The following is a 24,399-nucleotide window of genomic DNA, read 5'->3' as shown; positions in this document are numbered from 1 at the left end:
GTTCGTGCACGTGTGTGTGCGTGAGTGAGTGTGCGTGTGTTTGTATGGGGGGGGTTGTGCCTATGTGTTTGCGTGCGCTTGCTTCTGTAGGGGTGTGAGGCTGTGTGCGCATCTGTTTGTGCGTGTGTGTTCGGGTGTGTCTGCGCATGTGTGTGTTCATGTGTTTGCATGGGGGTGTGCATATGTGTTTGTGGTGCTTGCTTGTGTGTGTGTTTGAGACTGTGTTTGTGCAAAAGTGTGCATGTGGGTTTGTATGGGGGAGTGCTTGCTTGTGTATGTGTGTGAGCCCATGTGTTTGTGAGTGCATATGTGTTTGTGCTTGCTTGTGTATGTGTTTGAGACTGTGTGTTTGTGCAAAAGTGTGCATGTGGGTTTGGGTGCGTTTGTATGGGGGAGTGCTTGTGCATATGTATTTGTGTGAGCTTGCTTGTGTATGTGTATGAGCCTGTGTGTTTGTGAGTGCATATATGTTTGTGCATAAGTGTGCATGTGTATGGGGAAGTGCTTGTGCATATGTGTTTGTGTGTGCTTGCTTATGTATGAGCATATGTGTTTGTGTTTGTGCATGTGTGTTTTGGTGTGTGCATGTGTTTGTGTGTGCTTGCTTATGTATGAGCATATGTGTTTGTGTTTGTGCATGTGTGTTTTGGTGTGTGCATGTGTTTGTGTGTGCTTGCTTATGTATGAGCATATGTGTTTGTGTTTGTGCATGTGTGTTTTGGTGTGTGCATGTGTTTGTGTGTGTCTGTGCATGTGTGTGTTTGTTCATGTGTTTGGGGCGTTTGTGCATACGTGTTTCTGTGTGCTTGCTTGTGTACATGTGTGAGCCTCTGTGTTTATGTATGTGCATATGTGTCTGTGTTTGTGAGCCTATGTTTGTGTGTGTGTTTGTGCATGTTTGTGTGCACATGTGTGTTTATGTGTATGTGCATATGTTTGTGTGTGTGCGTGCATGTCTTTCTATGTGTATTCATGCTTGTGCCGATGTGTTTGGGCTTGCATGTGTGCATGTGTGTTTGTGCATATGTGTGTGCATGCTTGCATATCTGTGTGTGTGTAGTGTGTGTGTGTGTGTGTGCATGTGTGTGCTCGTAAGGGCCAGGGTGGGGTAGGGAGCGAAAGGCGTGGGTAAGTCAGGGAGGGGCTGGGGCAGACTTGGGGCACGGATGGGCAGGGGTGTGGGCACGGGCACAGGTGGGGATGGGCAGCGGTGCCTACAGCCAGGCCCGTGCCCCAGCCGGCGGGCAGGCATGCCGGGGGCCCCCTCCCCATGCCCCATGCGTGCAGAGCCCCGGCCTCCCCCGCCTGCTGGGGCACGGGGCTGCACGTGCGATGGGCACCGGCTGCATGTCCAGGGTGTCCCGCAGGGTGCTGGGGCAGGGGGCCATCCCTACAGCCCTGCTGTGCGTGTTGCGGCTCCCTGCCGTGTGGTCTTCCAGGCTCCATGCGGCGGCAACCCCAGGCCAGGGGTGTTTGGGGGGTGGGAAGGGAAGGGGGTCAGACACATCCCTGCTGTCCCCAGGGTATGAGCCTGGGAGGGAGAGGCCTGGACAGACCCGCTCCTGCTCTGCCTGGGAACATGCAGCGCCGAAAAGGAATGACAGTAATTGCCATGTCTTCTCGCCGCGTTTCCTCCCTCATCCCTATGCCCTCTGAGTCATCCCGCAGTCCGCACGCGGGTCCAAGTGCTGCACGGCAGAGACCGACCCCAGACCAGGCGGGGATCGGAGGGGAGAGACGTCCCCCAACAGGGTCCGCCTGGCACAGAGCTGGCAGCCACCTGCCGCACTGCCCACTGCGGGGGCAGCTCCAGGGCAGGCTTCTCCCACTGGCCCCTGCTGATCTCCCTCGCAAGGAGGCTCCTGCCGGAGTCACGAGCTCAGACCATGCTGCAGCCCTCGGTTTTGGCCCTGCTGCCTTTGCACACTCAGCTCTGAGCTGGAGCCTGGGCTCAGATCTGCAAAGGTGGCCGGGGGCCCAGCAGGGATGGCATCTGCGTGGGCATCCTGGCCTGCCCTTCACCACCCTTGGCGCGTGCCCATGGCTCCAAGGAGGGATCAAGCCACAAGGGAGCCCTGGCCAGTCACATGCTCTGCAGAGCATGCCAGGCTCGCCAGTAAGCACCGTGGGCAGTGAGACCTGGGCGCGCAGGCAGAGAGGGCGCTTCATTGCCTCGCAGCCATGCATGCTGTTAGCAAGCGTCTTTGGGTGCCTGTGACGTGGCTGCACATGCGTGTCAGCGTGGACACGCGTGGTCCTGCAGCTCAGCTGCAGCTGACAGCTCCAGGGGGACGAGGTGTCTGGAACGGGCTGGGTGGAGGCGCTGGATTTTCCATGGGCCTTTCCCTGTGCCGTCCCAGCTCCTCGTCTCTGGGGACGGCGGGAGCAGGGGCTGCGGCAGCACCTTGCCTGTGCCCCGCCGGGGGGAGCTGCCGGGACCGTGTCACGTCGGAGCCGTCCCTGCTGGGAGGGGGCACAGGCGGGAGAAGGAGTTTACCTTAAACGATTCTTTCTTACCATGGAAACCCAGGCAGCTGGTTTCAATCTCCGTAACATTTCCCTGGCCTGAGATGCTTGTGGCTGGCCTGCTGTCAGGGGTGAGTCGGGGATCCCTCCGAGGGCTGGAGCACAGCTCTGGGAGCAGGGCTTGTGTGCACGCACACTCGCATCACACATGCACTCGCGCATCTGGAGGCCAAGGTGGGTACATGCACAGGGGCTCCTGCGCATGCCTGTAGAGTCATACACGTGCCTGACAAGGCACACGCACTGCACACACAAGCCCCCCCACTGCCGGCATGCCCACACACCTACACGCGTCTTCAGGAAGGTGTGCGTGCATGTGATAGCATGGGAAGGAGGGTGCTCATGCCCATGTGCCACCCACGGGCCATGAGCGTAACAGGCCCTGACTCATCCCTTGGGTGCAGGGAGGGCTTCCTCCTGCAGCCGCGGTGGCACGGGACCCCTCGCTAGCTCACCGGCTAGCCCCTGGAGGAGAAGAGGACCCGTGGGTAAGTGGCAGGGCACAAACTGCGGGCACCAGCAGGCCGGGCATTGGAGACGGGGCTGGGCCAGGCTTGGGGAGAGGCGTGGGCTGAGCGGACGGCTCTGCAAAGGGGATGTCATCGCAGAGGAATTCAGGCTCCGCAGTGGGAGACAAGAGTGGCGTGGGGAGGAGCTGGGGGGGCACAGCCCCGTGGAGCTCAGGCTCGCTGGGATGCGTCCCTCGGCTGCCTCTGCCCCCCCTCCACTCCCCCACCCCTCTGGACAAGGTGCAGGGGATTAGTCACTATCCCCTCTCCCCGTCTTGCCAAGTCCAGATGTTTGGCTCCTGCTCTGCTAATCCTGGCTCTTTCCGTCCCTCCCTGCCAGATGTTTTCTGTGCTCCAGGCAGGGACCCTCTGCACATGCTCCGTGACTGACCTTTCTGGCAAGGATGGAGCCAGGGGCTGGTGGACCCTGGCCCCCCAGTGCCCTGTGCAGGTCTGTAGCTCCTCCTTATGGCAGGGGCTAAAGCAGGGGGCACTAGAGAAGCTGGCATGGGGAGCAGGGTGGATGAGGCCCCTGGTGCAGGGCAGCCGAGCCCAGCCCTGCCAGGAATACAAGGCAGATGGGGCCTGGCAGGAGCCAGAGGCTTCAGCGAGTGAAAGCAGGTGACCCAGGAGAGGTGGGTGGTTCGTGCAGGAGGAGAGGCAGAGAGGGAGGCCAAGCTACAGGCACCGGTGGGGTGGCAGGAGAAGCACCGGGCTCACCCCCAGGGATGGCGGAGGTATCCCTGGGGTGCAAGATGGGAGGAGGAGGCTGTGGGCTGCAGGCTGTGAGTCTCCGTGGGTCGCAGCACAGAGTCATCACCCTGTATCAAGCTGGAGGACAAGTGTGGAGCTCTAGAAACAGCGCCCTGGACAAGGCGGCGTCCAAGAGAGGCTTGCGGCTGACGGCAGCCTTCCTCTCCCCACTCCCAGCCTGCAGGACTGGGGTGCTTGTGGGGCTGCGCCTCGCCACAGCCGGGTGCCGCAGCCTCGCCAGAGGATCCTCGATGACCTCGGAGCTTTTCCAGGCAGAAAATTGCAGCTTTGTGTTTGGAGAAGCCGGCAGGAGACAGGGGGCGGGGTAGGGGGCCAGGAGTGGGATGCCCAGGCCCCGCGCCAGGAGTCAGTGGGTTTCGTCAGCAGGCCTGCAATGTTTTATTGCAGCTGGGAGCAGGGAGATGCAAAACACTTCCAGATGCAGGGCGGGCCGGCGGGGCAGAGGAAGGATGGGGCACGGCTTGGATGCGGGCAAGCGGGAGGGGGAAGGCTGTGTCTCTGGGAGCACGAGCCCCCATCTCTCTTAGTCCGAAAGAGGTGGGGAGGCAGCGCGGGGCACAGGCCAGGGTCCCGCATGGGACCTGTGGCTGAGCTGTAAGCGGAGCCAACCTGGGGGTGCCGCATGCCGGCACAGGGAGGGGGCATCTGCCCACACCAGGCTCTGCTCTGTGTCACTGGCAGGGGCGGGGGGCACCCCAAAACAGGGGAATGGGCCCCTCCTCTGCCATATGTTCCCCAAGTGCAGGAAATCCTGCTGGGATGCCAAGCAGACCCTGCTTCTATTGGGGGCTGGGTGCCAGGAGCTGCCACCCACGCTGCAGCCACCACCTGGGTGACATTTCTGCTTTCCAGACCCCCTGCAACAAGGATGGGAACCAGGCTGAGACTGCACCCAGCTCGCTGCAAGTGTGAGCCCAGCTGGGGTGCACAGAGATGGAGGAGGCCACCAAGCCATCCCACGGCGCTGGTCAGGCCTTGGCTCCAGTCTGAGTCTGGCACCCCACTCTGCGTGGGGGTGGGGGTGGGTGTTGTGGGCTCTGCTGGAGGTGGGGCGATGGCAGAGGTGGATTCGCAGTCTTGTAACAGAGCAGCTGAGTTATGAGGTAAGGCAGGCTGACTTGTGGCAACATAAGGCATCACCCGAGGGCAAGGTACATCGACAAGCCACCGCAGGGCAAAGCAAGTGGGGCTTGCCCAGGTGTCAGCTGCTTCAGGGCAGCTTCCTCTGCGTGGGCTCTTCCACTGTGCAGGAGAGTCAGCAGCCTCAGGCCGCTTCATGTTTCTTCTGGGGTAAGAGTGTGCGCACGGGGCAGTTACTGCAGAACACCGGATGTGTGGCGAAGCCTCTGCTCCCACCCTCCACCAAAGGGCGAGCCTTGTTCCCATTTCACAGATAAGAGAACTGAGAGCACGGCCGTGACTTGTCTCCAAGGGCAGTGTTTTTCAGTATTTTCGTACCAGGATGCATTTGTAAACACTGATGGCTGGTCCCAACTCAGTAAACAGTTTAAATAGAAAACAGCCCCCGGCCCTGGGGGCGTGTGCAGGGCACGGGGAGGCCCAAGCAGCCCCTTGCAAGCTGGAGCTCTGCCGGCCTGCAAGGGAAAACCCACCGCTTCCCTTTAAAGGAGAATCCTTTTTAAAAGCTTGTTCATGACCCTTTCGTATATTCTTGTGACCCACTTTTGGGTTGAGACCCATGGGTGGAGACCTGCTGCTGTAGGGGATGCAGCAGGGCTGGCAGGTCCCGAGCCAGGAGTCCCACCACGTCCCTCTGAATGCACAGGCTGCCTCGGAGATGCTCGTCTCGATGCTGAGGAGCGGGAATGGGATGTGACTCCCGGTCTCCAACCCCCGAGTGCTGCTGGCTGGCCCCACTGCAGCTGGCAAGGAAGCCGAGCATGTCCCAGTCGGCCGCAAAGGCAGACAGGCTCCTTCTGGGTGCCCTTGCCCTGTCCCAGGGCCGGCGGGGCGGCTTATTCCTCTTTGCCAACGCAGCAGGGGGTGGTGGGCTGTTTCCTGGGGCGCACGCCAGCCTCTGTCAGCCGGTTTGCTCCGTGCCATGCAAAAAGCTGCTCTTTCCCCCTCCCTGCCCCCCACCCTGCTGTCTTGCGGTGTGGGAGCTGGTGGCTTTGGAAGGATTGTGGTGTCAGGGCCCCTATCGCCCCGCTGTCTGCCCGCAGGGGCACGGGAGGAGGGAGAGGTAAGAAGGCAGCCGCTTGGGGGACATTGCCAAGACATTCAACGCGTGTGAGCAACCCTGACTGGCAGGGACGGCGTGACGGCACAAGAGGGGCTACCAGGGAGCTTCTCTGCCCCTCGCTGTGCAGGAGCTGGGGCTGGGGGTAGGTGGGGAGGGGAACCGCAGGGGTTAATGGGGGGCTGAGCTGCATTTGTCCTTCTGCCAGTCAAATACTATATTCATGGCTCCTCTCAAAGAACCTGGAAGCCAGTCTTGCAGACAAGCCTGCTCTTTGACTGCAAACATAAAGGCTCTCAGTCTCCCACGGCTGCTTATTCTTTCCCTGTTGCCCCCTTCTGCGCCCCCCGCCCCCTGCTGCCTGGGCACCTCTTGTTTCCTCTGAATGGGCGGATTGTGCCGCGTGCCGGGGTCAGGTGCAGGAGCCAGGAGCGGGGGGAGCTGTGCGGCCCCAGCTGAGCCGTGGGCGCGCGGAGCTGGTGCCGGGGTGATGGGTTTGGCACGGGTCGGGGGCAAGGGGGTATGCGCCCTTCCATGCGCCCCGCTCCTTCGTGAGGCTGAACAGGGCTGCAGGCTTAGCCCTTCTCCGTGGGCCTGTTCTAGGGACCTGGGGCTCCAGCTCACTCCCCTGTCAGCCCCCATCTTGCTGGGACGTCCAGTAGACGCGGCCTGGCAGCCTCGTCCCAGGACCCTTCCTTTCTGTTGCCTGCAGATCTGGACAGGCTCCTGCTGGACCTGGAGTCCTTCCTGCTGATCCTTGACCGGGAGAACCTCAGCTATGTGGCTCAGGCCAAGAAGAAGTCCATTGCTGAGCTGCTCGCCAGGTTGCAGGGTCCTCCATGTAGGTATCCTGGGGCTGGTGGGTGCACAGAGGAAGGTTTTAGCTGGCTGCTCCAGACCCCCTTACTATCTCCAGTCTTGCCCGGCCAAGGGGGCTTCTGTGGTGCTCTTTAGGTCCCTGCTGTCTGGATCCGGGTCCCTCCTTTCTGGATCGCAGCAGCAGAGCACCCTGTGTAATGGTGCTAAGCCGGTGAGCTCGTCCCCTGTGCCCCGCTGGGTGAATCGACACCTTTACGTGATCTGCACTTCCTTCTCCATCCCTTTCCACCCTCTTTGTTCCCATTAGTGTTTGCCCAGTGGGTTTGTACCAGCAAGTCCCAGCCAGGTGTGCCTGGGGGTGTCTGCAGGCTGCCCACACCAGCTGACCAGCCAGCAAACTCCTCTCCAGGGGCTGGGCTGGAAGGGAAGGGCTGTTTGCTGAGACTGTGCAGCAAAGAGGGAGCTAAAACAAGGTGAAGCTGGAGGCTGGCTGTGGGGTAAGCCCAGGAGCCAAGACATATTTGACCTGCTTTTGGAGCAATCCTGGAGGCACCTGAATCTTTGCTCTGTGTTCGGCATCAAGAGCTGGGTGCTTTCCCCAGCCCCAGGCCAAATCCTGCTCGCGCTAGAGTCCGGGATGCCTCTAGGTGGGTCTGGCATCCCCCAGCACCCTCCTGCGTCTCAGATCCAGCCTCTTCCAGGCCCTGCGGTCCCCGTGGTCCTGACCGGCTTCTCTCCCCACAGCAGAGGATGCGGAGTACATGATCATGCGTTGCATCTCGCCATCCTCCGGCAACAGTGGCCTGCAGCCACGAGCTGGCACAAGCCCACCACCAGGTGAGCACCCCCTGTCCCAGGCAAAGCGAGGGGTTGGGCTGCCCAGGCCTGACTGACACAAAAGGATCTTTGCGATACGTCACCCTGCAAAGGCCTGAAGGTGCAGGGTGCTGGGAAAGGGCTTCGCTTTCTGTCCCGGGTCTTTTGCAAGCCCTTGGCACTGGGTAGATTGGACCCAGCCCTGGGAGAGGGGAGCACAGCAGCACCCAGCACTTGGCATGCCCCTACTAGATCGTCCTGCTGCTGCTGGAGCCCAGGGTCAGTGGAAGTGATGTGAACACTCCTCCTCATGCCCTGCTTTCCCCTGCAGGATCCAGCTCCCCAGACCCACCCCCTGCGGACACCCAGCACGCGCCTGGCGGGGTAAGCAGCCACGCAGGAGCAGGAGCAGGGTGGAGATTACAGCTTTTTCCTCCTGCCCAGGACATGCAGCCCTGCCCACCACCCAGCTTCAGCAGTAGGCACCGCGCTGCCCCCCAAGCTCCCCAGTGCCTCTGCTTCCAGGATGCCGGTCCCGGCGGGATAGCCAGCCAGCTGGGGCGTGGGAGAGGGAGAGGGCGCTGTGGCCTGTCCCTGGTGGTCCCTGGTGGCAGGCAGAGCAGAGCAGAGCCAGGAGCGTGGGGAGCCCCTGGCCTGGCCAGGAATGTTCCCACGCCGCCTGCCAGGGCCTGCTGTGCACGTGTCATCCCTCGGCACGGCCCCGAGGGCTGAGCGCGGTCCCCAGCCTGACCCTAGTTCTCCGGGGGGTGGGAAGGGGGGCTGTGGAGCAGCCCATTTGCCTCTGCAACAGCATCACCAAAAGGGAGGACATGGCTGCCCCCATGACTCCGCAGGCCAGTGCATTGCCCTGCGTCTGTAGCCCCTCCCCAGGCATCAGTGGTGCAACTCCAGGTAGACACTGGAATCCGCCCCAGGGCCTCGGGGAGCACCACCTTGTGCCCCCTTGGCAGGCTTCCTGGCTGCTGCTCCTCCCAGCATCCCACCGAGGTCGATGAATGGACTGGGAGCTGCCGGGTGGGCTATAGCTGGGGAGAAGGGAGGCAGATTTCCTTGCATGCCACAGGCAGCGCATTGCTGCAGCAGAGAGCACGCTCGCCAGGTGGAGCACGGTCCCAGGCCGGGGGAAGGCCATGCTCACCCAGCACGTGCTTCTGTCCCCACGCCATGCAAACGGTGCTCCCTGCCCCCAGCTCAGCCGCCTCCGCTAGCAGCAGCCCTGAAGCTGAGTAGCTGCCCTGTTTTCCAGGCTTGTCTTAATGTCAGTGTCCGGGCTGCACATACCACAGCAGTGACAGCGCCGGGCACGTAGCCAGCCTGACTTCCAGCCCCCAAAGTGACCAGTGCCTCTCATTTCCAAAGCTTTAGTAGCCCCTGCCCTGTTTCTGGAGCAATCAGACAAGCGCAATGGGTTCATCGGTAGCCAGCTGCCCTTGCAGTCGGCATGGAGCTCACCAGAGTACAGCCAAGCGACCCGGGGGACACAGGGTGAAATGCTAGGTGCTGATAGGGTTCAGCCCGGCGTTGGTGACTACAGAAGCAACAGGCAACAGCTTCGGCCTGGCATTTTGTTTTGCAGTGAAGCAAACTGTGCACTTGTCTGGTATGCACAGAGGAGGAGTAGCCCTACGGCGTGGTGGCAGGGGCTCCTGTTGCATTGGATGGGGGGTATCAGATTGACTGCAGCTGGGGTCTGGAGTATTACAGAGCGCAGGGGGTGACCTGCCTGGCTGGCGGCAGGGAAGGGGCACGTGCTGCACAAAGCACAGATTGTGCCCCGGCCGGCTGCATGCCCTGTGCAGCCCAGCATGGAGAGGCTGGCATGTTGCACTACATTCAGCTTGACACCCTGCCTCCCCAGTTATGGTGTTAGGGTGACGGCTGCCATGTGGTGCCAGCTGCAGGACGCTGCCGTGTGCGCTCATGGGCACAGGGGCTGGCAGGAGCTGTTGAGCTCCACTATAGCAGCAGCCCCTGCCGGGAGATGGGTCAAAGGGTTGCCTCTGCACAGAGCCATGCAGTTGTGGGCCCTCGAGAAGGGGGCTGCAGTGGGTGGACACAGCCCTTGGGGACAGGGTTTGGCCATAAAGAGGGCAGCTGCCGGTGGCAGGTTGCTGGTAGGCTCAGGAGCGGTTCATTCGGTAGCCAGAGGCAGAGCAGGTTGTTGAGCTTACTAGAGGCCATTTTAGGGGCATTGAGGCACTAGGGGAGTGGGAACCCAAACCACGGGCATCAAAGCCTTTCTGGTCTCGGTCTCCTCCAGATGCCAGGCTGGGAATTGGCAGCACGTGGGGGGCAGGACCAGGCTGCTCCATGCTGGGGAGAGCCCTGCCCTGCCCACTGCAGGCTGCTGTCAACGGGCCTGGATTGGTACAGGGCAAGGAGAGGGTGTCTGCCCTGCAAGCCTGCAGAGTGGGCACCTGCCCGACATCGCTGCACTGATTCTCTCTTCTCCCCCTAGGTGAACGCAGCCAGCATCCTGCCCTACCTTCAGAGCCTGCCCACGGATGACTCCTATGAGGAGGCAGAGCCCATCAGCCCTGGGGAAAACCTCAGCTCAGGTAAGCAGCTCCCTTCCACCTGCTCTCTCGGGATGCCATGGGGAGCACAGGCACTGCTGCACTGCAGGCACGCCAGCTGCAGCACCTCTCTGCCTCCCCCGTGGGCTGCATGGGCACGGCCCTTGGTGCATCAGGGCTCAGCCGGTTCCTCAGCTGGGCACGGCTCTCAAATCCCACCTTCCTGGCACCGAGCACACTGCACTGACCACCCTCCGGCTCCAACCTCCCTTTGCCCTCCACAGCGGGCGGCGCAGACACGGACAGCAGCCACTATGAGTCGTACGGGGAGGATGAGGACTGCATGAAAGACCGGGCGCATTACATCCAGTGGCCACCCACTGCCAGCCTCGGGGAGGCCCCTACCCGCCCCGAGGCCCAGCTCTGCGGCTTCCTCTGGAGGAAGCGGTGGCTCGGCCAGTGGGCCAAGCAGCTCTTCATCATCCGAGAGCACGCGCTGCTGGTGAGCACCGGGCAGGGGCAGGCAGAGGCAGGGGTCAAAATGGGGGAAGGAGGTACAGGAAGAGCAGGTAGATGCATGAATGAAAGGAGCACCAATGTTCAGCTCACCCCCGCATCCCTCCAGACCCTGCTCCCCACCACCTATCCATCCTGCCCTGCACACAGACCCTGCCCCGTAACTCTCCGGGCCCGCGTCCCTAAGTCCCCGACTCCCCCATGCAAGGTTGTGTCTGCTAGGCCGGGCCCCAAGCTCTCCCAGCCCCACGTGACCCTTTCCCCGTGCTCCCACAGTGCTACAAGTGTGCCAAGGACATGCAGCCAGTGCTGGAGCTGGATCTGCGGGGCTGCCGTGTCACCTACAAGGCCAAGCGCAGCAAGAAGATGCAGCACGAGCTGAAGGTGACAGGGGCGTCTGCCGAGACGCTGGTCATCGGCTTCCAGAGCCGCCAACAGGCTGAGGACTGGAGGAAGGTTTGGAGGTGTCGCAGCCTGGCCGAGCTCTGCATGGAGGGGCCGAGGGGTGGGGAGGATGGGGAACCAGCCCCTGGATGGAGCCAGCTTGTGGGCAAGCATCAGGTGGGGCGAGGTGCCCACGTGGGGGCTGGCATGGGCCCCTCTAATCCTCTCCCTCATTGCCATCCTGCCCCTGGCACTGCCTGCTCCCTGCTCTGGGTGAGGCTGGGCACTGTCCCAAAAGGACCCCTTTGCCCAGCCCTGTCTCATCAGCTGGAGCCAGGCAGCTACATGGCTTCGCGGCTCCCTGTCCTGGTCAAGGCAGGTGCTGGTGACCGCTGTCCCTGGACCTGCCCACCCCCTCTCACCTGGTGCATTTGCTGCAGCTCAGGGGCCCCCGCCCTCCCAAAGTACCCTCTCTGCCTCAGATAGGACTCACCCCGGGACCCAGGAGGGCAGGCAGAGGCTGTAATGTTGCCCCTTCCTTGGCAGGTGATCGAAGAGGTGAGCAGCAACCCCTTGAGCGGGCTGTCTGCACACAGCTCCCCCGTGTCCCCTGGTGCCGAGCAGGGCAGGGGCTTGCGCAGGGTGAGTAGGGGCCACACAACCCGGACAGTAGGGCACATAGATGCCTAACCTGCCCACCAAGGCACAACAGGGAAACTGAGGCACGTGAGGAAGCAACATGGACTAAGTCAGAGAGAGGTGGGACTGAAACCCCGAAGTCCTGACAAGTCTCCTCTCTCCTCCCTGTCGTACTGGGGCTACACCCCCCGGGTCCTGGCCCCGCTTCCCCAGCCCACTGGCTAGCTCCTCACTTGCCCAGCAGGCTGCAGAGCCAGCTGCCCTCTAGCCCCAGGAGCCAGTGGCCTGGCAGCAGCTGGGCTCAGCAGGGGAGCCCTTGCTTTGCTGCTGGTGGGGGCACTGCCACCGAGACAGCCTGGACCGTGCCGGGGCATCCTGCCACCCTGCGGCACGGGGGGAGCCCTGCGCACCCCTGCCCATCAGCTGCTCCTCTTAGCCCCCACGCTACGCAGCACTGCTGAGCCTGGCTCCTGTCTGCCTTCGCCTCCTAGGCGCCCAGCCCCCCGCAAGCCTCTGCTTCCCACCAGCACAGCTCTGCGACCAGCCCCACGGCAGCTGGCAGCGTCCCAGGCGGAGAGCAGAAGGAAGGAGGTGCAGAAAGGCCCAGCGGTCACTTCAGCCAGCCTGGTGGTGGGACCTGGAGCTGGCTGGGCAGGGCTGGCTGGGAATGGTGGGGGAGCTGCAGGTGGGATTGAGGGACACTGCAGAGCCCAGGGGTAGACTGGGCAGAGCTGGGAAGGGTGCTGGGGCCACTGGCAGAGCCAGTGGGGGATGCCAGGGACTGCGGTAGCTGGGTGCAGAGCTAGGCAGGGCTGGGCTTCGCTGAGCCCCTTTCCCCTGCCCCTGCATGGCGGGGCCGTGCTCAGCAGCTGACACAAGGCCTGGCCCTGTCCTGCAGGTTTCCTGGAGGTGCTGCTGCATGGGCAGCGGCAGAAGCTGTGGTGCACAGTGGAGCAGGGTGCCCTGCAGATGCTCCAAGACCCCAGCTGCCCCGAGAGCCTGGCGGGCACCGTGCTGCTGGCAGGCTGTGTGGTGACCTCGGGGGCTGATGTGGGACAGCCCCTTCTCATCCACCTGGCCCAACACGGCCGAGAGGTCGCCGTCCTGGAGGTGCGCTCTGCGGCCGCGTCCCCAGAGCCGTGGCGTGGGGAGCTGGGGAGGTGGCTGCCCCTGCCTGGCTCTGCCCCTCTGTGCCAGGAGCCTCCTGGGCCCAGCATGCAGGCCAGGCAGCAGGAGCCTGGGAGCCTGCCTGGCTGCAGGGAGAGCCGGGGACACCCAGCCCAGCTCACAGCTGTACCACAAAGGCCTGCAATGCCTGGGCACAGCAGGGTAGGGGAAATGGGGCAGGTTGTGGAGCTGGCATTGCCCCTATGGCTCACCCTGCGCCTTTGTCCAAGACCCAAGGTCCTAGAGGGGTCAAGGGACAGGGTTTTGCACTGATCGAACCCCGGAGTCGGGGGGCACAGATCTACTTGTCCCTCTGCACGATACCCTCTTCTGCATAGCTCTGGACTGAGTCGCCCCGTGCCCCGAGAGAGGAGCAGGGGGCAGGGGTGTGCCAGCTGATGCCATGGCCGTATCCAGGACCCAAGCGTGGTGGTTGCAGCCCAAGTGAGACAGTTGAGCCTTGCCCTTCCTCTGCTGCAGGCCTGCTCAGAGGAGGACAGGGATGCCTGGCTAGAGATCCTACAGGGCACGGGGGGAGCAGAGCCTGCCTCTACATATGAAAGGAGCAGCATAGAAACTACCAGCCTTGGAAACACCCCCAGCTCCCCGGCTGTGGGGTAAGGAGAACCACGACTCTGCCCCTGGGACCTGCGGGGTCTTCCCTTCTGCTTGGGTCAGGGCTGCCCATAGGTGCCTCTGCTGGGACAGAGGCAGGGGACTGATGCCTGCCCTTGGCTCCTCTCCCCAGTGCGTGCTCAAAGTGCTGGCAGGGATCATTGTACTGGAAATCGTCCTTACTGGTACTGTGCAGCCCTGCAGCGGGGTAGCGATCGGTGCCTGCCAGGCCCTGCTCCTTTCAGTTGCACGTCCAGGGCACTGAGCAGAGCAGGAGAGTCATAGGCTCCCTCTCCGCTCTGCGCACAGGGGGCTGCTGCTGCGGAGGTTCCCGACACCCAACGCCTACATGGATGACCCCTTTGGGCAGCTCCCGCCAGTGCCCCCCCCAGACCCACTGTACTCCAATGCTGATATCCTGCACCAGCTGGTAACCTTTACCTTCCTGGGCATTTTTCCTGGACTCACTGCAGCTTTGGGGGCAGCCATGGAGCTGGGCTTGGGGCAACCCCTGCTCTCCTGCCCCTCCATCGTGCCTGCAGGCCTCTCACCAGGGTCTCTTTGCAGCAGCAGAGCCTGGACAGAGCCGCCCAGGGACAGCCAAAGAGGCCCCTGTCTGCTGTTCCCAACAGCGCCTACAGTAATGCAGCAGGCAGGGCTCTGGAGATGGCAGGTGAGTGTTGCCCCTCCCTTCGCCCCAGCACAGTTCACCATCGAGCCTGTCTGGGTGCCTCTTTCTGCCTGGCACTAAGGGGCTGTGCCATCCATCTCTGTGCCCAGCACCCTGGGAGCAGTCTTGCCCATGGGTCGCTTGGTATCACAGCCTTTCTCCTTTGCTGTGCCCTGGCAGCCACTCCCCACGCCAGCCTGAGCAACTCTCCAAGTCAGCAGCGGGCAGAGGTGGCCCCCAAGATGAAGAGCCAGGAGTTCCCCCAGTCCCAGCAGACGCTGGTGCTGTCGGAGAGGAAGGGCCCACGGGACGGCTTGGATTTCCTAATCGGTATGATACCCACACCGTTCCCTGGGCCCCATGACTCGGGGGATGTGGGACAGGGCATGGCACTCATCCACTCGATGGGACCCGGAAGCCGCGCAGGCTCACACCACCCAGGGATCTTGCAGTGCCCCATCTGCTTGTCCGCTTGCAGGGAAGAGAGCCTTCCCCAAGCTGGAGGAGAAGGTGGGCCAGCTGGAGCGAGCCTGCCGGATGAAAACCAGGCTGAAAGCTGGCTCAGAGATGAACCTGTTGGCCATCGGCAAGTCTCTGAAGGGCCACATAGCCACCGCCACCTGCTCAGCAGGCTCGGAGGTAAGGGCTGGGGGGGACCGTGGTGGCGTGGCACAGCTACAATGTGAGAGAAGCAGGTTTGTGAAGGGGAGCAATGGCACGCGGAAGGGGCGCTGCACGGTTCAGCTCGCACCTGTACGGGAGAGGTCTGCACTCAGGCAGGGGTTGGAAGGTGCAGGACATCTGTGCTCCCAGCCCTGGGAGGAGAAGGGGGCCCACCCATTGCAGCCGGGTTGGGGAGAATTGGGAGAGAAGCATCTCCCTCAGCCTTGCCATTCTCCTTTCACAAACAGGGCTCCTTCCTGACGCCCCTCCTGAAGCGCACGTCCTCTGCCAAGGGCACCCTGAAGCGGGCACCATCCGTCGTCATCATTGAGAAGGGGAAGGTGCTTCAAAAGAGAAAGGTACAGTATCGTCCCACGCCGGGGGTCATGCTCCAGGTGGGAGAGGCTTGATGGACGCTGGCCATTGTCAGGGACTGCTTGGGCCAACTCCTAGCCCCCCAACTGGAGCTGAGCATCCAGCTACAGCCAGCCACTTACCTGACCCGTAGTGCCCTCCCTCTGCTGCCCGGGGCCGGCTGGCTTTGAACTTGTGTGCCTTCTCTTTTCCTAGTCCGGTGATCCTCAAGCATGGTGTTGCAGCACCCTGTTATGCCTTCAGGTCCTTTCAAGGGTGCCACTATACAGTGTTAGCACCGTTGGACATGCAAACATGATTAACACGCTAAACCCTGAGATTTAACCTTAATGTTAAACCATTTTGTCCTGCCGTGATCTTTGAGTTCCTTGCAATGGAAGAATTGCTCTAGTATTTTTCTGCAGGGAGAAGGTGAGTGAAAAGTAAGAGCTAGTATTTTCTGAGTGTGGAAAGGCTGGGAAGCACTTTACTAGTCTTTTGGAGTGCAGTGGCAGAAGAGTTCACCCGCTGAGAGCGATAACAAGATCTGTTCAATCAGGCCTTGCTCTGGACTCATGCCAAAGGCAAAAAGGTTGAGCATCTGATGTCTTTAAATACCTTCCCTGGGTGACACAAGCAGGATAACGCCTGAACTGGAACCATGCTGTCATGGTCCAGTGGAAGGGGGCAAAGGCACCTGTGGGCAGGGTTAGGTGTGTTTGAGCCCATTAACTGCGCATTTCCCATTTCTTTTAAATGTCACTTGAACTTGACCTCTATGGGCGCTCGTTGCTTGCTTTGAGGAGAATTGCAAGTGCCATGTAGGGCTGCCTGCCCTCCCATCACAGCAACTGAAATTTAACCTAGTTTTTATCAGGAAATGCCATAAAGCATAGAAAAGGTTGCACTAGAATAACAGATGAGCTCATTGCCCAGCTGCTCTCCAGTCTTGGGCCATGGACAGCTGCTCCTCTTGCCAAAAACATACCCTATGGTGCAGGATGGAGCTGGGGATCTCCTTCCTGACCCCACCCATGGGCAATAATCATTCTCTGTTTGCTTCTTTCAGGAATGGGAGATGAAGTCTGCCATGTAGCCAGCTCCTGTGGCCGCACGCGTGCCCCTGCTCATAGGACACCTTGCTGTGTACATACCTATCAGTCCAGGCATCTCTCTGCCATTCCCACTGCGTGTGGATCACGCTGGATGGATTTTATACCTGTTTTCATTACACACTGTGGTGATCGCTGTGAACGACGACGCCTTTCTGTTTGGAAACCGGCTGTGGGTTTTTATCTCTGGTCTGCGGTGGCACTAAAACTGGGCAGGCCAGGGCTGCGCTGGGGAAGACACGTACGCCCTTCTGAACATCCTGGGCCTCGACTTTTCACGGCAGCAGATCCATCTGGGATCGTGTCCCGGTGGGTGGCTCTCCTCCAGCTTGCATTTCCCTGAGCCTCCAGATGTGCTGGAGATGCTGGAGATGCAGGCTTTTCCCTGCATTAAGGGGAGCCTACTGTGGCTTAAGACGGCACCAGCTGGAGCCCGAAGAGGCAGCCCTCTCTCATGCCTCCTTATACATGGGGGAAAAGCTTCAGCACTGGAGTCCAGAGACACTGTTAGACCCTAAGGGACACGGAGCTGCTTAGGAGAGGCTCTGAGCTGTTTGGCTCTGAGTCCTCTGAAGTCTCTTACAAGGTGCCCCTGCTTCTCATTCATCTCACGGGGCCTAGTGCTCAAAGATAACAGACAGCCCAGCTTTAAGCCCAGTAGAGTTGTATCTAGGTGGCATGATACAGATCTCAGCTGGCACCTTGCCCGCTGTGCAGCTGGGCAAGGCGAGCGGCCAAGTGGGGATGCTGGCTACGTCCCCAGAGGTCTAAAGGATGGGGGAGGATCCTAGTACTTCCCCCGAGCACACTGCCTGTGTTCAGTCGCTCTTGGGGCTCAAAAGTGACCAGACGCTCTGCTTGGAGTAGATGCATTCATTTCTTTGGAGGAATCCAGCTCACGTCCCAGTGACACTCACTTTCCACCTTCTCCAGTTGCAGACTCAAGCCCTGGGAATCCAGTGATCTAACCCAGTTAACATGACAGCAGCCGCAGCTTCTCCGCTTGAGCACGGGGCAGGCAAATGGGGACATGAGAGCTGTCCTCTGTGCCACCTCAAGGGAGTGACCCCCCTTCTTCCCTTGCACCCCGGGCGTTGACCTGCAAAAATCAGCTTGAGAGGCGGGTTTGAACTGAATGCTCTCCCAGGCTTGAGCTCTCAGGTGCCGGGTGAATCACCGAGGGTTTCAATGCTAGGTCTTAGCTCCTAGTCAGGAAATTGGGGTTTGCCTTCCCTTGCACTATTAAGTTTAGCAGGGCTGTGTCAGCATTTGAACCTGGGATCCTTCAAGGTTGAAAGCCTGAGCCTTTGCACCCTGAGCGCCAGGCTCCATAGCTGGGGTTGTAACAGGCCTGCAGGGAGGGAGACCTGGGTGCAGAGTGGAAGCGGTGCTCTCCACCTGCCTCAAGCCAGTCGTTGCAAGAGCAGGATGTAAGCACCTGGCACTCTGGGAGCAAAACCAATTGCACCAGCTCCTTGTGCAGCGCGCTTCGGTCACCGTGCGGGGAACGGGTGCTTGTTTAGAAGCACTGCTCCTGCTGGGCTGTTGTTTAAATGGGAGAAAGGTGTTTTCCCATGAATGTAAAAAAACTTGCTTCTGCCTAGTTGCACAAAGGTGTCAGTGTCCCCAAGAAGGTCCTTTCTGTAACTTGTCACCCAGAGCAATTCAGGGGGGCAATGGGGTTATGTTTATGTGTGTGTGTGTTTCAATTTCTACAAATTATGCTGTCAAATAAACATATTTTTGCTTTTTTTTTTTTTTTAACCCTGTCAATCTTGTGATGGGGGGGGGGGCTCTAAGTCTCCTTCCTGCCTCCCCTGGGTAGGGGTACAGGAAGCCATGTGCCTGGGGTGGGGGTGGTGCTGGTGCCACCAAGAACAGGAGTGTGGGCTGAGCCCCCATTTTCTCCCTGGAGCAGCATGACTTGAGCATGGGGAAGGCTGCAATGCCAGCTCTGTGTAGCTGAATGCCCCCCACCAGGCAATAATGTGTTTGGTGGGCAGCAGTGAAACTGGAACAGCAGGTAAGTTTTAAAAAATGCTTGTGCTCCCTAGGCTGAGACTCTGGGCTTAACTGTAGGGGAATGCTAGAGCTACATCGCCCAAAAATACCACTGCGTGCACTTCAGCCTCAAACACAAACACGTAAAGCCATCTGAAAGACGCAGGGGTGACATCTCTACCACATTTCAGCTTCCAGTCTGTCGGGATTTCCAGGGATGCTGTAAAGAAGCATCCAAAATGCTTGGTGTGCTCTGCTGAGCCCAATAAGGGAAACCCTTGTAAGGAAGCCCTGGACTAAGCATTAACTAGCGACAGGAGGCAGCATCATGATAGTAGAACAACACTGGCCTCGTCAAAGCATAAAGGATCAGTGTTTCTCCCACTGGAGCCTAAAGTTCGGCTCAAACATCTGTGTTCAGGCATTTAAATAAAGTCGACAGGATTGAAGGATTGACAGAGGTGCTTCTAACACTAATTAGCACAGCATGCTTCCCTTACACCCACACCGGATAACGGGGCAAAATGAACTCCAGACCCGATAGTGGCCTGTTGGTTCCCTTGTTATGGACACGGTGAGGTGCATAAGCCCCATCAGTTCCTGCCATCTTTCAGCCCTGCCACCTCCCTGGTCACTCGGTGCTGCTCTGTTTAGCTGCCACGCGGCTTTGTGTGCGCCGTGGCTGAGCGGGTGCAGGGGTCAGGGGTGCATTTTGTTCAGACTTTCTACAGTCAGTGCCAGGACTGGTGCAATCAAGCTACAGGAGAGAGCAGATCCCACAGGGCAGGAGGGCAAGGAGGTATGTGACGGGCAGGCCAGTGTGGGCACCCTCCAGCTGCTGTCCGGTGCTGTGTGGATGCCAGCTCCCCATGGGGAAAAGCAATCAGGCTGATGAGGGCCCCCACAGAGGCTGGCACCAGGAGCCTCTCTGCAAGCTGCTGTGAGTGGGGGGGGGTCCCACTCGCACCATGCTCCGGCTGCAGCGATGCCAGGACAGTCGCCGGACGCCCCCCAGGAGAGAAGGAGACAGGTCATGGTGGCTGGGGGATTGCAGCTCCTGACCCCAAAGGGAGGAGCTATGAGGAGTGTCCTGATAGGAGCCCCCAAGCCTTGCCTACACCTAGCACTGCCCCTGTACCCCTTCAGATGCCCCTGGGCACCTGGCACTGCTCCTATTAACCCCTGGGATGCCCCAGAGCCACTGGCACTGCCCCCATTAACCCTTAAGATGCTGCAGGACCACTAGCACTGCCCCTATGACCCCTTGAGATGTCCCTAGTGCCCTTGGCACTGCCCCTATTAACCCTTGAGATGCTCCAGGGCTACTCTCACTGCCTCTATAAACCACTAAGATGCCCGAGGGACACGTGCACTGCCTTTATTAACCCTTAAGATGCCATAGGGCCACTGGCACTGCCCCGTAACCCCTTGAGATGCCCCCAGGGTCCCTGGCACTGCTCCTATGACCCCTTGAGATGCCCCCAGGGTCCCTCACATCTTAAAGGCCCCAGATAGGGGCTATTCCACAGCCCCTATTAACTCTTCAGTTGCCCCCGGGGCTCCTGGCACTGTCCCTCTATTCACCCTTGAGATACCCAGGGCCACTGGAATTGCCCCCATTAACCCTTAAGATGCTGCAGGACCACTGGCACTGCCCCTATGACCTCTTGAGATGCCCCCGGGATCCCTGGCACTGCCCCTATTAACCCCTGAGATGCCCCAGGGCTACCATCACTGCCCCTATGCCCCCCCCCGAGTGCTGCCAAGGGCACTGGGGACATCTCAAGGGGTCAGAGGGGTAGTTCTAGTGGTCCTGCAGCATCTTAAGGGTTAATAGAGGCAGTGCCAGTGGCTCTGGGGCATCCCAGGGGTTAAGTGCCTCTTAACCACTGGCCCTGTCCCACATTTGCTCCCCCCACAGTCGATCTGCCCCTATGAACCCCTGAGATGCCGCAGGACCACTGGCACCACCCTCCCCGGTTGAGGATTCCCACTCTTGGGTGAGGAGTCACGGCCCCTTTAAGAAACATCTGCAGTCGCTGAGGTCTGAATGAAAATGGGGATGGCCAATGGGAGGCGAGCGTGGCATTGAGGCCAGCCAATGGGAGCAGGGTGCAGAAGTCTCTTCCGTAGTGGGGGGGAGGGGTCTGCTCCAGCTGGGGTGAGTGTGGTGGGAGGGGGCTGCTGCCTGCAGGGGCAGGGGCAGGATCAGGACCAAGGCCAGGGGCAAGGCCAGGGGCAGGGAGTGCACGGGCATTTCAGGTGTGCCCCCTGTGCCAGCCCTGCTGCCCCGCCAGGCTGAGGCTGGCATGGAGGAGCTGGACGCGGTGCTAGCAGGGCGGGGATGGGACGTGCAGGAGAGGTACGACGCCGCGCCGGAGTCGGCTCAGCCCGTGCGGCTGCGGAGGAACGCCTGCTACATCGTGCTGGCACTCCTCTTCAACGACCAGGTGAGGCGGCATCTGCAGGCGGGCAGGGGCAGAGGACGCGCGCACTGCCGGCGCCCGGCGGGGTGAGCCCGCACGGAGCAGACGGCGCGGCGCTCCCACCTGCCCTCCTAGCGGGGGCTGCTGCGAATCCAGGCCCCAGGCCTGCCACGCGCTTGTCTTGTTGGCGTCTGAAAAGAAGCGAGACTGGAGATGAGAGACGTGGCAGCGGGCACCTCTGGGGCTGGGGAGCAGCTGTCCTCGAGCGCGCCGCGGGCAGGTGCCTCCAGGCGGGCAGGTGGGGTTGGCTGACTCAAGCTGCCCATTCAGGGCGGGGAGACGCTGATGCCTCCAATCGCCCTGGTCCCAATGTGCCTTGCCCACGACGTGATATTTTTCCTCCCTCCCAGGGCGAGGTGCTGATGATGCAGGAAGCCAAGGCTGAGTGCCACGGGATGTGGTACCTGCCCGCCGGGAGGATGGAGCCCAACGAGACCATTGTGGAGGCCATGAGGAGGGAGGTGAAAGAGGAGACGGGGCTGGAGTGTGACCCCCTCACCTTGCTGGCAGTGGAGGAGAGGGGCCCTGCCTGGATCCGCTTTGTCTTCCTTGCTGAGCCGACCGGTGAGTCCCCTTTCCCCTTGCCCTGCAGCCAGTGGGATCGGGAGGGTCCCGGTACTGCGGCAGGTGGAGGTGGTCAAGAAGCTGCGAGCTGGCATAGCAGTGCCCGCAAGGCTGGAAGAGCCGGGGGAAGCGGGGAAGAAGGAGCCAAGGGCTTCTGAGCAGGGGAGGGCTCCGTCCGGGCTGTGGCCTTGGCCCTGGCATATGTAGCAGGGAGGATAGGGCTGTGTTAAAAGTGCACCCCCCGCCCAGCTGCACAGGGCCCCGCGCGCAGCACCGTCAGGGCCTCTTCCTATCCCCTCATCCAGGCGGGAGCCTGAAGACGCTGCAGGGAGCGGACGCGGAGTCTCTGCAAGCCCGGTGGTGGGACCGTGAGTCTCCCACCCTGCCCTTGCGTGCGCCCGACATCCTACCCCTTCTGGACCTGGCTGCGCGGTACCGAACCCGCCCATCCCATCCACCCACCTTGCCGGCGGAAATGCCCTGCACCCGGATCTGCCAACGGCTCCTGGTGGCCTTCACCAACAGCACCGGGGACTTGTGGGTGCTGATGAGCACAGCCGAGGCCCTGCACCTGCCGGTGATGGCCTGCGGCACGACCCCCTCCGAAATGCGCCGGGGCCTGCGGGCGTCAGCAGCCCGACTGCTGCGCGAGTGCATATTGCTGGGCCCGGTGACAGTGGCAGCCCAGGGGCTCCTAGGCCTGCAGCACCTGGGCAAGGAGGCAGGGAAGGCTGACGGCGTCTGCTTCAACGTGCTGCTGACGGTGGGGCACGGCGACCAGAGCGCCCAGGCTACCCCACCAGAGCTGCGTGACCAGAGCTTCCAGTGGTGGCGGGTGACGGAGGGACCTCTCAGGAGCACGATTTTGCAGCGCCTCAGCTCTGTGGCTGTTGTTGCTCTCTGCAGCTGATGGCAAGGGTGAGCTGTGCTTGGGAAACCCTCCCAGCATGAGCCTTCGATCCTCAAATTGTTGCTGCTGGAGCTGGGGATCCCGGCTTGTGCAGCAATTTGGGGGCAGAGCCGGGATGGAGCGCAGGGGCTCCCGCTGCCCAGGCGGGAGGGTGAAGCCTGTTGGGAGGTCAGGGTGACTGGTGCCAGCAGAAAGCCCGGCAGAGCCTGGACTAAGGGCCCTGTGGTGGCCCCAGCCGTGAGGTGGGGGCTGACCCTGCCCCGCGGGGCTGAGCTGGTGTTTTGAACGCTGCCTTGCCCTTCTCCCCCAGGTTTGGCTGAAGCTCAGAGCCCGCAGCGTGCAGTGCCCACCTGGAAAGAAAGACATCTGGGCCACCACAGCAGGGAGGATCCAGGGCTTTCCCGTGGGGCACGTCCTCGCCAGTCACCACCCGCAAAACCTTCCCTGCCCCGTGCCACAAGGAGTGGGTGCTTCTCGTGTCTGGCCCAGAGGGAGCAGGGGCTGCCATCGGCCTGTGCCACCCCCGAGGGGCTGGACCTGACCAGGACCGTGCTGGGGGACCGTGTGCTTCTCTAGGTTGGCTCTGGGGTCTCAAGAGCTGCCCCAAGCATCCGTGTCTTGGCTAGAGCGTGCAAATAAAAAGGAGCACTTGGGAAAGTTTTAGAGGTTACTCTTACATGCTGGCTGGCTTGGGGACACCCTCCCCCCAAAAATGGTTTCTGGCTGGCTGGTTTCAGGGAAACCACGCTCTTCCCCACCCCAAGGCCTGGGGCTGGCTGGTGGGGGAGCCCAACACCCCTGCGACCTGGTGGCCGGCTGTCTTGGGCGGATTATGGTCGAGGTGCTGGCGTTGGAGGGGTTTTCTGGCACAAAATTGCATTGCGCAGGGCCAGTACCTGCCGTCAGCTCCTAGCAGCCTTCACCAATGGAGCTGGGGACTTTTAGGAGCTTGTGGTGGGGAATTCACCAGGAGGGTTTCAGCCCATCCCAATCCCAAGGCTTGTAGCTAGCTGACTGGCTGGGGGAGGGGAGGCAAATAGCCAGCTAGCTAACTTAGGGGGGTAACGAGTCCCCTGGCTGGGTGCCTGGCCTGCAGGGCAAACGGACCCCATCCCATGTCCTGTCTTGTTGCTGCCTGGGTGGCTGATTTGGTGCAGAATTATGGTCAGGGTGGTATCTGAGAGGTTTTCTGGCATCTAATTGCATTGGACTAACTCTCCGGGCTCTTGCGCACTGTTCAGGGCTTCCCAAGCTGGCTGGCTGGGGAACTATTGGGTTCTCAGGTGGATGGATAAGCTTGGTGTAGCATTACTTCCTTGCTGGCTGAATGGGGCCTCGGGCAGCTGTCAAAGCTGGTGTTTGCGGTTGGGGAAGAAGGAGCCCATGAGCAAGGATGCGTTGTGTTGCCCTTTGCTGGCTTGGGGGCTGCCTCGGTCTGGGATGTCTCCTTTGGGTTCAAGCAGAAGGTGGTCAGGGTGTGTTAAAGAGGTTTGGACTTTCTTAGATCTTTTTCCCAACCCTGTCAATCATGGGACTGTATACCTGGTTGACTGGGGCAGGAGTATGGGGCTGTTGGACTAGCTTTTCCCTTTGGCTTTGAGAGAGGCTGATGAGGCTCTGCCTGCTTGCCAGCTGCTCTGATGGTATTTGTGTTCCCCTAATGAATGGGGGTAGTTACTCAGAGAAGGGGGGAGAGCAGCCAGCTTGTGGGGCTACTACAAGCCGAGGGAAGGGCAAGTGAAATGGACTTTGTAACCCGGTGTCTGCAAGGCAAAGGGTCTGGTGACCTGTGGGGAGTTATGGCAAGCCCTGGCAATGTAGTTTCAGAAACAGGCCAAGAAGCTGCGTGGGAGGGTTTAGATAGGAATGATCCTGCCTCAAGCGAGGAGCTGGATTTAATGGCCTCCAGGTGTCCGATTCAGCCACGCTTTCCTATGCCGGTCACGCTCCCTCGGCTCTGCCTTCCTCAACAAGCAGGGAGTTGAAGGCTGCTACCTGAAGCCAGGCAGCAACACAAGGTAGCTGTATGGGAGGTCAAGCACTAGTCCCTTGAGAGGCGCTTCCCCTTCTTCAGGCCCGCACGAGTCAGAGACCGTACTGGAATTGACTGGCCTGCCCTCCCTTCGTGTCCTGACTC

At 60.8% G+C, this 24,399-nt stretch overlaps 2 protein-coding genes across 5 annotated transcripts; both read left to right on the top strand.

Annotated features, from left to right (window-relative positions):
- The first annotated feature begins 6,179 nt into the window (after nt 1–6,179).
- LOC109317428 (actin filament-associated protein 1-like 1) lies at nt 6,180–18,057 on the top strand. Of its 4 annotated transcripts, none has more exons than XM_019546116.1 (16): nt 6,180–6,850; nt 7,576–7,665; nt 7,976–8,028; nt 10,124–10,223; nt 10,466–10,683; nt 10,974–11,153; nt 11,628–11,723; nt 12,212–12,311; nt 12,619–12,830; nt 13,368–13,504; nt 13,812–13,932; nt 14,070–14,175; nt 14,353–14,502; nt 14,651–14,811; nt 15,084–15,194; nt 16,259–18,057. In XM_019546116.1, exons 2-16 carry the CDS (start codon nt 7,590–7,592, stop codon nt 16,283–16,285), a joined length of 1,848 nt encoding a protein of 615 aa, XP_019401661.1. In that variant the 5' UTR covers nt 6,180–6,850; nt 7,576–7,589; the 3' UTR covers nt 16,286–18,057. The 4 variants fall into 4 exon arrangements, with proteins under 4 accessions (XP_019401661.1, XP_019401660.1, XP_019401662.1 ...); XM_019546115.1 differs by having other exon boundaries at nt 7,573–7,665; XM_019546117.1 differs by lacking the exon at nt 6,180–6,850 and adding an exon at nt 6,860–7,475 and having other exon boundaries at nt 7,573–7,665; nt 10,974–11,081.
- A 2,425-nt stretch (nt 18,058–20,482) lies between these two features.
- On the top strand, nt 20,483–22,923 carry NUDT18 (nudix hydrolase 18). Its single transcript, XM_019546125.1, has 4 exons — nt 20,483–20,752; nt 21,139–21,352; nt 21,658–22,270; nt 22,573–22,923. The coding sequence occupies exons 1-3, from the start codon at nt 20,612–20,614 to the stop codon at nt 22,260–22,262; spliced, it is 960 nt and encodes a 319-aa protein (XP_019401670.1). The 5' UTR covers nt 20,483–20,611; the 3' UTR covers nt 22,263–22,270; nt 22,573–22,923.
- The last annotated feature ends 1,476 nt before the right edge of the window (nt 22,924–24,399 follow it).

This window comes from Crocodylus porosus, unplaced genomic scaffold (genome assembly GCF_001723895.1).
Source record: "Crocodylus porosus isolate Cpor-Errol unplaced genomic scaffold, CroPor_comp1, whole genome shotgun sequence".
Classification (NCBI taxonomy): domain Eukaryota; kingdom Metazoa; phylum Chordata; order Crocodylia; family Crocodylidae; genus Crocodylus; species Crocodylus porosus.
The sequence above is the reverse complement of the archived record's forward strand: the minus strand, read 5'-3'. Positions and strand labels throughout refer to the sequence as shown.